Consider the following 11,936-nt stretch of genomic DNA (forward strand, 5'->3'; position numbering starts at 1 on the left):
AAAGAGGACAGAGAGAAAGAGAGAAGGAGGACAGAGAGAAAAAGTAATACCTGTAATATGGATTCCAGCGTGTCAGTGTATTTCTCCTCTGTCAGTCTGATCTCCTGCAGGCAGCATTCTCTCTTATCCACCTCCATCTTCTGCTGAACCATGACACAACCATAACACAACCATAACACAACAGCATTCTCTCTTATCCACCTCCATCTTCTGCTGAACCATGACACAACCATAACACAACCATAACACAACAGCATTCTCTCTTATCCACCTCCATCTTCTGCTGAACCATGACACAACCATAACACAACCATAACACAACAGCATTCTCTCTTATCCACCTCCATCTTCTGCTGAACCATAACAGCTGTTTCCGGTTCCGGTTGGAGCGAGCGGCCGCATCTACACTTCGGTCCGCAGGTAGTATAACTTTTTATAACTTTTCATTACATTTCGTTATAGTACAACGGTTTGATTTGTCTAATCTTAGCAACTTCTTCTTAGCCAGCTACATAGCCGTCTTTGTATCAACGACAATTGCATAATTATCGTATTTCGTCGTCCTAACGTATCTGCCCAGCAGCTAGCTAAGCAGCTAGCTAACATCCACTGTCCACTAGCACTGTAGAAACTATTACACTCAACTGAACGACTCGATTAGCGTAGTGTCAGCTAGCTACATAGTTGTCTTCGTATCCAAGATAATTGTGCAGTTTAGAGTGTGTAGACTTAGAGTGATTATCTTAATTTACCGAGGTTAGCTAGCCAGCTATTTGTCGTCCTTAACGTAGGAAATGCTGCTAGCTAGCTAGCCAACAGCTAGCCAACCTCTACCGAATTGAACTCCAACTACCCGGTCAACATTCCGCGTCGTTCCACAGGTAGTATCACATTTTCATTTCACTTCATTACAGTACAACGGTTTGATTTGTTTGATCGTAGCTAGCCAGCTACATAGCCGTCTTTGTATCTAAGACAATTGTGTAGTCTAGAGCGATTTTCTAGGTTAGCTGGCCAGCTATTGTCGTTCTTCTAACGTAGCTAGCCAGCTAGCCCCCGAATAGCAGCACTGTAGTAACTATTACAGTACAACGGTTTGTTTTGTTTGATCGTAGCTAGCTAGCTACATAGCCGTCTTTGTATCTAAGACAATTGTGTAGCCTAGAGCGATTTTCTAGGTTAGCCAGCCAGCTATTGTCGTTCTTTTAAAGTAACGGAACGCAATCAACCTTGCTAGCTAGCCAGCTAGCCCCCGAATAGCAGCACTGTAGAAACTATTACACTCGACGGAACGACTTGATTAGTGTAGTGTCAACATCGCAGCCACTACCAGCTAGCCTACTCCAGCAGTACTGTTTCATTTCAATCATTTTAGTCAATAAGATTCTTGCTACGTAAGCTTAACTTTCTGAACATTCGAGACGTGTAGTCCACTTGTCATTCCAATCTCCTTTGCATTAGCGTAGCCTCTTCTGTACCCTGTTAACTATGTGTCTATCTATCCCTGTTCTCTCCTCTCTGCACAGACCATACAAACGCTCCACACCGCGTGGCCGCGGCCACCCTAATCTGGTGGTCCCAGCGCGCACGACCCACGTGGAGTTCCTGGTCTCCGGTAGCCTCTGGAACTGCCGATCTGCGGCCAACAAGGCAGAGTTCATCTCAGCCTATGCCTCCCTCCAGTCCCTCGACTTCCTGGCACTGACGGAAACATGGATCACCACAGATAACACTGCTACTCCTACTGCTCTCTCTTCGTCCGCCCACGTGTTCTCGCACACCCCGAGAGCTTCTGGTCAGCGGGGTGGTGGCACCGGGATCCTCATCTCTCCCAAGTGGTCATTCTCTCTCTCTCCCCTTACCCATCTATCTATCGCCTCCTTTGAATTCCATGCTGTCACAGTTACCAGCCCTTTCAAGCTTAACATTCTTATCATTTATCGCCCTCCAGGTTCCCTCGGAGAGTTCATCAATGAGCTTGATGCCTTGATAAGCTCCTTTCCTGAGGACGGCTCACCTCTCACAGTCCTGGGCGACTTTAACCTCCCCACGTCTACCTTTGACTCATTCCTCTCTGCCTCCTTCTTTCCACTCCTCTCCTCTTTTGACCTCACCCTCTCACCTTCCCCCCTACTCACAAGGCAGGCAATACGCTCGACCTCATCTTTACTAGATGCTGTTCTTCCACTAACCTCACTGCAACTCCCCTCCAAGTCTCCGACCACTACCTTGTATCCTTTTCCCTCTCGCTCTCATCCAACACTTCCCACACTGCCCCTACTCGGATGGTATCGCGCCGTCCCAACCTTCGCTCTCTCTCCCCGCTACTCTTTCCTCTTCCATCCTTTCATCTCTTCCCTCTGCTCATACCTTCTCCAACCTTTCTCCTGACTCTGCCTCCTCAACCCTCCTCTCTTCCCTTTCTGCATCCTTTGACTCTCTATGTCCCCTATCCTCCAGGCCGGCTCGGTCCTCCCCTCCCGCTCCGTGGCTCGATGACTCATTGCGAGCTCACAGAACAGAGCTCCGGGCAGCCGAGCGGAAATGGAGGAAAACTCGCCTCCCTGCGGACCTGGCATCCTTTCACTCCCTCCTCTCTACATTTTCCTCCTCTGTCTCTGCTGCTAAAGCCACTTTCTACCACTCTAAATTCCAAGCATCTGCCTCTAACCCTAGGAAGCTCTTTGCCACCTTCTCCTCCCTCCTGAATCCTCCTCCCCTCCCCCCTCCTCCCTCTCTGCAGATGACTTCGTCAACCATTTTGAAAAGAAGGTCGACGACATCCGATCCTCGTTTGCTAAGTCAAACGACACCGCTGGTTCTGCTCACACTGCCCTACCCTGTGCTCTGACCTCTTTCTCCCCTCTCTCTCCAGATGAAATCTCGCTTCTTGTGACGGCCGGCCGCCCAACAACCTGCCCGCTCGACCCTATCCCCTCCTCTCTCCTCCAGACCATTTCCGGGGACCTTCTCCCTTACCTCACCTCGCTCATCAACTCATCCCTGACCGCTGGCTACGTCCCTTCCGTCTTCAAGAGAGCGAGAGTTGCACCCCTTCTGAAGAAACCTACACTCGATCCCTCCGATGTCAACAACTACAGACCAGTATCCCTTCTTTCTTTTCTCTCCAAAACTCTTGAACGTGCCGTCCTTGGCCAGCTCTCCCGCTATCTCTCTCAGAATGACCTTCTTGATCCAAATCAGTCAGGTTTCAAGACTAGTCATTCAACTGAGACTGCTCTTCTCTGCATCACGGAGGCGCTCCGCACTGCTAAAGCTAACTCTCTCTCCTCTGCTCTCATCCTTCTAGACCTATCGGCTGCCTTCGATACTGTGAACCATCAGATCCTCCTCTCCACCCTCTCCGAGTTGGGCATCTCTCCGGCGCGGCCCACGCTTGGATTGCGTCCTACCTGACAGGTCGCTCCTACCAGGTGGCGTGGCGAGAATCTGTCTCCTCGCCACGCGCTCTCACCACTGGTGTCCCCAGGGCTCTGTTCTAGGCCCTCTCCTATTCTCGCTATACACCAAGTCACTTGGCTCTGTCATAACCTCACATGGTCTCTCCTATCATTGCTATGCAGACGACACACAATTAATCTTCTCCTTTCCCCCTTCTGATGACCAGGTGGCGAATCGCATCTCTGCATGTCTGGCAGACATATCAGTGTGGATGACGGATCACCACCTCAAGCTGAACCTCGGCAAGACGGAGCTGCTCTTCCTCCCGGGGAAGGACTGCCCGTTCCATGATCTCGCCATCATGGTTGACAACTCCATTGTGTCCCCCTCCCAGAGCGCTAAGAACCTTGGCGTGATCCTGGACAACACCCTGTCGTTCTCAACCAACATCATGGCGGTGGCCCGTTCCTGTAGGTTCATGCTCTACAACATCCGCAGAGTACGACCCTGCCTCACACAGGAAGCGGCGCAGGTCCTAATCCAGGCACTTGTCATCTCCCGTCTGGATTACTGCAACTCGCTGCTGGCTGGGCTCCCTGCCTGTGCCATTAAACCCCTACAACTCATCCAGAACGCCGCAGCCCGTCTGGTGTTCAACCTTCCCAAGTTCTCTCACGTCACCCCGCTCCTCCGCTCTCTCCACTGGCTTCCAGTTGAAGCTCGCATCCGCTACAAGACCATGGTGCTTGCCTACGGAGCTGTGAGGGGAACGGCACCGCAGTACCTCCAGGCTCTGATCAGGCCCTACACCCAAGCAAGGGCACTGCGTTCATCCACCTCTGGCCTGCTCGCCTCCCTACCATTGAGGAAGTACAGTTCCCGCTCAGCCCAGTCAAAACTGTTCGCTGCTCTGGCCCCCAATGGTGGAACAAACTCCCTCACGACGCCAGGACAGCGGAGTCAATCACCACCTTCCGGAGACACCTGAAACCCCACCTCTTCAAGGAATACCTAGGATAGGATAAGTAATCCTTCTCACCACCCCCCCTTAATGATTTAGATGCACTATTGTAAAGTGGCTGTTCCACTGGATGTCAGAAGGTGAATTCACCAATTTGTAAGTCGCTCTGGATAAGAGCGTCTGCTAAATGACTTAAATGTAAATGTAAATGTAATAACACAACCATAACACAACCATAACAAACCCATAACGCAAACATAACACACCATAACAAACCCATAACACAACCATAGCAAACCCATAACACAACCATAATTACACAACCATAACACAACCATAACAAACCCATAACACAACCATAACACAACCATAACAAACCCATAACACAACCATAACACAACCATAACACAACCATAACACAACAGCATTCTCTCTTATCCACCTCCATCTTCTGCTGAACCATAACACAACCATAACACAACCATAACACAACCATAACAAACCCATAACACAACCATAATTACACAACCATAACACAACCATAACAAACCCATAACACAACCATAACACAACCATAACAAACCCATATCACAACCATAACACAACCATAACAAACCCATAACACAACCATAACACAACCATAACAAACCCATAACACAACCATAACACAACCATAACAAACCCATAACACAACCATAAAACAAACATAACACAACGCAACCATAACAAAACCATAACACAACCATAACACAACCATAACACAACCATAACACAACCATAATACAACCACAATTATACAACCATAACAAACCCATAACACAACCATAACACAACCATAACACACCCATAACACAACCATAACACAACCATAACACACCCATAACAAACCCATAACACAACACAACCATAACACAACCATAACACACCCATAACACAACCATAACACACCCATAACACACCCATAACAAACCCGTAACACAACCATAACACAACCATAACACAACCATAACAAACCCATAACACAACTATAACAAGCCCATAACACAACCATAACACAACCATAATTACACAACCAAAACACAACCAAAACAAACCCATAACACAACCATAACACAACCATAACACAACGCAACCATAACACAACCATAACACAACCATAATACAACCACAATTACAGAACCATAACAAACCCATAACACAACACAACCATAACACAACCATAACACAACCATAACAAACCCATAACACAACACAACCATAACACAACCATAACACACCCATATCAAACCCATAACACAACATAACATAACCATAACACAACCATAACACAACCATAACAAACCCATAACACAACACAACCATAACAAGCCCATAACACAACCATAACACAACCAAAACACAACCATAACACAACTATAACAAACCCATAACACAACCATAACACAACCATAACACAACCATAACACAACTATAACAAACCCATAACACAACCATAACAAACCCATAACACAACCACAATTACACAACCATAACACAACCATAACAAACCCGTAACAGAACCATAACACAACCATAACACAACCATAACAAGCCCATAACACAACACAACCATAACACAACCACAACACTACCATAACACAACCATAACACAACCATAACAAACCCATAACAAAACCATAACAGAACCATAACAGAACCAATACACAACCAATACACAACAATAACACAACCATAACAGAACCAATACACAAACAATAAAATTACCATTCCCGAGTGTAAAAACAGCTCCCCCATCATTTAAGTGTGAAAACAAAGGAGCTGAGTTAACACATCTCTGGTAGTATTGACCGTTGTATTCTCTCACCGTCTCCGATGGCTCATCGGCCCTCATCAGGTCTTCATATATCTCATCCCCCTCATTCTCCTCATCCTCCACACAGTCATAAAGGTCATCATCCTCATCCACTGTTTCACTGAGAGGGGGAGAGAGGGGAGGGAGAGAGAGAGAGAGGGGAGGGGGAGAGAGAGGAGGGGAGGGAGAGAGAGAGTGGAGGGAGAGAGAAAGAGAGAGGGGAGGGAGAGAGAGGGGAGGGAGAGAGAGGGGAGGGTGAGAGAAAGAGAGAGGGGAGGGAGAGAGAGAGGAGGGGAGGAAGAGAGAGAGTGGAGGGAGAGAGAAAGAGAGAGGGGAGGGAGAGAGAGGGGAGGGTGAGAGAGGGGAGGGAGAGAGAGAGAGAGGGGAGGGAGAGAGAGGGGAGGGAGAGAGAGAGGGAAGGGAGAGAGAAAGGGGAGGGGGAGAGAAGGGGGAGAGGGAGAGAGAGGAGGGAGAGAGATGGGGGAGAGAGGGGGGAGAGGGGGGGAGAGAGAGATGGGAGGGAGAGAGAGGGGAAGGGAGGGAGGGAGAGGGGAGGGGAGGGAGGGGAGAGAGAGGGGGAAGGAAGGGAGAGAGAGGGAGGAAGGGAGAGAGAGAGAGGGGTGGAAGGGAGAGAGAGGGGGAGGAAGGGAGAGAGAGGGAGGATCCAATTAGTCATTATGATTCAACACATATACACGCACACACACACACACACACACATACACACACATACACACAGTAACTTACTCAATCTGGTCAGAGAGACCGTTGTAGATATCATCATCAGCAATACAGCCATCTATTGGGAAAGACCTGGAGAGAGAGAGAGAGAGAGGGGGAGAGATGGGAGAGGTGGGGAGAGAGAGAGAGAGTGAGGGGAGAGATGGGAGAGGTGGGGAGAGAGAGAGAGAGAGAGAGAGAGAGGGGGAGAGATGGGAGAGGTGGGGGAGAGAGAGAGTGTGAGGGGAGAGATGGGAGAGGTGGGGGAGAGAGAGAGGGGGAGAGATGGGAGAGGTGGGGGAGAGAGAGAGAGAGAGAGAGAGAGAGAGAGAGGGGGGGGGATGGGGGAGGGGGGAGAGAGAGAGAGTGAGGGGAGAGATGAGAGAGGGGGGGGAGAGAGAGGGGAGAGATGGGAGAGGTGGGGGGGAGAGAGAGAGAGAGAGAGAGAGAGGGGGAGATGGGGGATGTGGGGAGAGATGGGGGAGGTGGGGAGAGAGAGAGATGGGGAGGTGGGGAGAGAGAGAGATGGGGGAGGTGGGGAGAGAGAGAGATGGGGGAGGTGGGGAGAGAGAGAGAGAGAGGGGAGAAATTGGGGAGGTGGGGAGAGAGAGAATACATAAAGATAGTGTTCTACGTTCCAATAAAGAAGAAAGGAGAATGGTTAAGTTTATAGAGTTTGGTAACTTACTGGAAACCCTTCTGGATGGAGATGGGGGAGTAGGACAGAATGGACAAGGTATCTATCACCTGAAACACAGACATACAGGGGTGACATAGAGAGACATGGGATGACATAGAGAGACATGGGATGACATCCAGGGACATGGGATGACATAGAGAGACATGGGATGACATAGAGAGACATGGGATGACATAGAGAGACATGGGATAACATAGAGAGACATGGGATGACATAGAGAGACATGGGATGACATAGAGAGACATGGGATGACATAGAGAGACATGGGATGACATAGAGAGACATGGGGTGACAAAGAGACATGGGATGACATACAGGGACATGGGATGACATAGAGAGACATGGGATGACATAGAGAGACATGGGATGACATAGAGAGACATGGGATAACATAGAGAGACATGGGATGACATAGAGAGACATGGGATGACATCCAGGGACATGGGATGACATAGAGAGACATGGGATGACATAGAGAGACATGGGATGACATAGAGACATGGGATGACATAGAGAGACATGGGATGACATAGAGAGACATGGGATAACATAGAGAGACATGGGATGACATAGAGAGACATGGGATGACATAGAGAGACATGGGGTGACATCCAGGGACATGGGATGACATAGAGAGACATGGGATGACATAGAGAGACATGGGATGACATAGAGAGACATGGGATAACATAGAGAGACATGGGATGACATAGAGAGACATGGGATGACATAGAGAGACATGGGGTGACATAAAGAGACATGGGATGACATACAGGGATGTGGGATGACATAGAGAGACATGGGATGACATAGAGAGACATGGGATGACATAGAGAGACATGGGATGGAATAGAGAGACATGGGATGACATAGAGAGACATGGGATGACATAGAGAGACATGGGATGACATAGAGAGACATGGAGTGACATAGAGAGACATGGGATGACATAGAGACACATGGGATGACATAGAGAGACATGGGATGACATAGAAAGATGTAAAGAGACTTTTTAGATAAATATGCTAGATATTTAATTGCTGTCGTTTTGCTGGTGGTGAGCTGTTTAGCAGATAGAAAACGGAACCTAATTATGAAAGGAAACGAGAGGGACAATATACTGGAATGCTTCCATTGCTCCCTCTCTGTCTTACAGTTTTGCTATGACTCAGCAACTGGATGGAGAGAGAGAGAGAGACCGAAACTGCAGCGTCTTGAAGAAGACTCTCTAGCGAGAGAGAGACAGAGAGAGACAGAGAGAGAGAGAGAGAGAGAGAGAGAGAAGTGAGAGCGAGAGAGAGAGAGAGAGAGAGAGAGAAGTGAGAGCGAGAGAGAGAGAGAGAGAGAGAGAGAGAGAGAGACAGAGAGAGAGAGAAGTGAGAGCGAGAGAGAGAGAGAGAGAGAGAGAGAGAAGTGAGAGCGAGAGAGAGAGAGAGAGAGAGAGAGAGAGAAGTGAGAGCGAGAGAGAGAGAGAGAGAGAGAGAGAGAGACAGAGAGAGAGAGAGAAAGTGAAAGCGAGAGAGAGAGAGAGAGAGAGACAGAGAGAGATAGAGAGAAATAAGTGAGAGCGAGAGAGAGAAGTGAAACCTGAAGTAGACGAGAAGGAAGAGGGCAGACCAACCAACTGCTGAGAGACAGTAGACTGGTACTGCATGGACACTATATGGCCATAAGTATGTGGACGCCCCTTGACTGTGCTGTTTAAAGGTTGTGGCTGTGTTCTGACTGTGTTCTGGGCTGTGTACTGGCTGTGTTATTTTAATTAAAATTTTTATTTTATTTTACCTTTATTTTACTAGGCAAGTCAGTTAAGAACAAATTCTTATTTTCAATGACGGCCTAGGAACAGTGGGTTAACTGCCTGTTCAGGGGCAGTACGACAGATTTGTACCTTGTCAGCTCGGGGATTCGAACTTGCAACCTTTCGGTTACTAGTCCAACACTCTAACCACTAGGCTACCCTGCCGCCCCAGTTATGACTGTGTTATGACTGTGTTATGGGGTGTCAAAGAGAAACAAGCCTCGTTCCTGTAACTGGGTCGGCTTATGGTAACCGTGGTGACACGTTGACAGGAAGCTGCAGACTGTGAGGGGGGGAGCAGAATAAAACGAAAGAAAACTGCTGTAACCCCCATGTCAAAGACGACACACACACACACACACACACACACACACACACACACACACCCACACACACACACACACACACGCACACACACACACACACCTTGCCGAAGTCTCTGACATCAAACAGGTCGAAGGCTTCAAACAGTTCAGTCTTCCTCAGGTGGAACTTCTCCTGACACACCCCCAGGAACGTACGGATGTTCTTCAGACACAGGAACTACAGGGAGCCAATCAGAACAGGTTATTTCAGACACAGGAACTACAGGGAGCCAATCAGAACAGGTTTTTCAGACACGGGAACTAAAGGAGCCAATCAGATAAGGTTATTTAAGACATAGGAATTACAGAAGCCAATCACATCAGGTTATTTAAGACACAGGAACTACAGAAGCCAATCGTATCAGGTTAGTTAAGACACAGGAACTGCAGTGGGCTAATCAGAACAGGTTATTCACAAGCCATTGAGTCACACTTCGTGGGTTCAATTATCACATTGAAAATGGTCATCATCACACATCCCCTCAGCCAACTTGTGTAATGATTGACTGATTAATTGATTGATCGACAGACACAATACTGTGCACATCACTATGGAAACCAGTAGGGAGGTGGAGGGATGGAACCAAGGGAGAGAAGGAGAGATAACATGAGGGGGAGAGAGAGAAAGAGAGAGGAGAGAGAGATGGAAAGAAAGAGAGAGGAGATGGGGAGAAAGAGATAGAGAGAGGTGGGAGAAAGAGAGGGGAGAGAGAGAGAGGTGGGAGAAAGAGAGGGGAGAGATCGAGAGAGAGAGGTGGGAGAAAGAGAGGGGAGAGAGAGAAAGAGAGAGGAGTGAGAGAGAGAAAAAGAGAGAGGAGATAGAGAGACAGAGAGAGAGATGGAGAGAAAGAGAGAGAGAGAAAGAGAGCCACAAGGTGTTCATCGAGTTAGTGTAAAAGACATTAATGTCTCTAATACAAAACCCTGCTGCTCAGCGGTCAGACATTTGCAGAATCAGATTTGCATAGCTTCCTGCCAGAGCAGTGTGTGTGTGTGTGTGTGTGTGTGTGTGTGTGTGTGTGTGTGTGTGTGTGTGTGTGTGTGTGTGGTGTCAGCATTGTTAAATAGAGAACTCTAATTTAAAAAAAAGGGGAAATGTTTTGATATATGACCCTGGTATGAGCACACACACACACGCACGCACGCACGCACGCACACACGCACACACACACATGTGATGTTCACAGACGTGAATTCCTTTGTTGCAATGGACACTTCCCTGTTATGCAAAGTGTCTCAACATGTGTTATGAAGGGAGGACACGAGTCACCTCATAGGACTCCCCAGAGTTACACACTCAGCACGGTCAAACCTGATACGAAACCAACTCACACACACTCAGCACGGTCAAACCTGATACGAAACCAACACACACACACTCAGCACGGTCAAACCTGATACGAAACCAACTCACACACACTCAGCACGGTCAAACCTGATACGAAACCAACTCACACACACTCAGCACGGTCAAACCTGATACGAAACCAACACACACACACTCAGCACGGTCAAACCTGATACGAAACCAACACACACACACTCAGCACGGTCAAACCTGATACGAAACCAACACACACACACACACTCAGCACGGTCAAACCTGATATGAAACCAACACACACACACACTCAGCACGGTCAAACCTGATACGAAACCAACACACACACACTCAGCACGGTCAAACCTGATACGAAACCAACACACACACACTCAGCACGGTCAAACCTGATACGAAACCAACACACACACACTCAGCACGGTCAAACCTGATACGAAACCAACACACACACACTCAGCATGGTCAAACCTGCTATGACCCAACACACACACACACACACACACACACACACACACACACACACACACACACACACACACACACATACACACACAGCACGGTCAAACCTGCTACGAAACCAACACACACACACACACACGCGGCCACTCAGTACGGTCAAGCCTGCTAAGAAACCAACACACACACACGCACACACACGCACGCACGCACGCACGCACGCACGCACGCACGCACGCACGCACGCACGCACACACACACACACACACACACACACACACACACACACACACACACACACACACACACACACACACACACACACACACACACACAC

At 48.3% G+C, this 11,936-nt stretch overlaps 1 protein-coding gene across 4 annotated transcripts in view; it reads right to left on the reverse strand.

Moving 5' to 3' along the window:
• LOC135529536 (proto-oncogene vav-like) overlaps positions 1–7,022 on the reverse strand; it is a 42,760-nt gene extending 35,738 nt beyond the window's left edge. For 3 of the 4 annotated variants that reach the window (XM_064958224.1, XM_064958221.1, XM_064958223.1), the window contains exons 1-3: positions 6,963–7,022; positions 6,228–6,336; positions 51–143 (exon numbers count right to left, since the gene is read on the reverse strand). In XM_064958224.1, coding sequence (XP_064814296.1) covers positions 51–143; positions 6,228–6,254 — 120 coding nt within the window. In that variant the 5' untranslated portion in view covers positions 6,255–6,336; positions 6,963–7,022. The remainder of the gene's footprint in view (positions 1–50; positions 144–6,227; positions 6,337–6,962) is intronic. The other variant, XM_064958222.1, reaches the window with a different exon arrangement.
• Between the last annotated feature and the right edge of the window lie 4,914 nt (positions 7,023–11,936).

This window comes from Oncorhynchus masou, unplaced genomic scaffold (assembly GCF_036934945.1).
Source record: "Oncorhynchus masou masou isolate Uvic2021 unplaced genomic scaffold, UVic_Omas_1.1 unplaced_scaffold_1178, whole genome shotgun sequence".
Classification (NCBI taxonomy): Eukaryota; Metazoa; Chordata; class Actinopteri; order Salmoniformes; family Salmonidae; genus Oncorhynchus; species Oncorhynchus masou.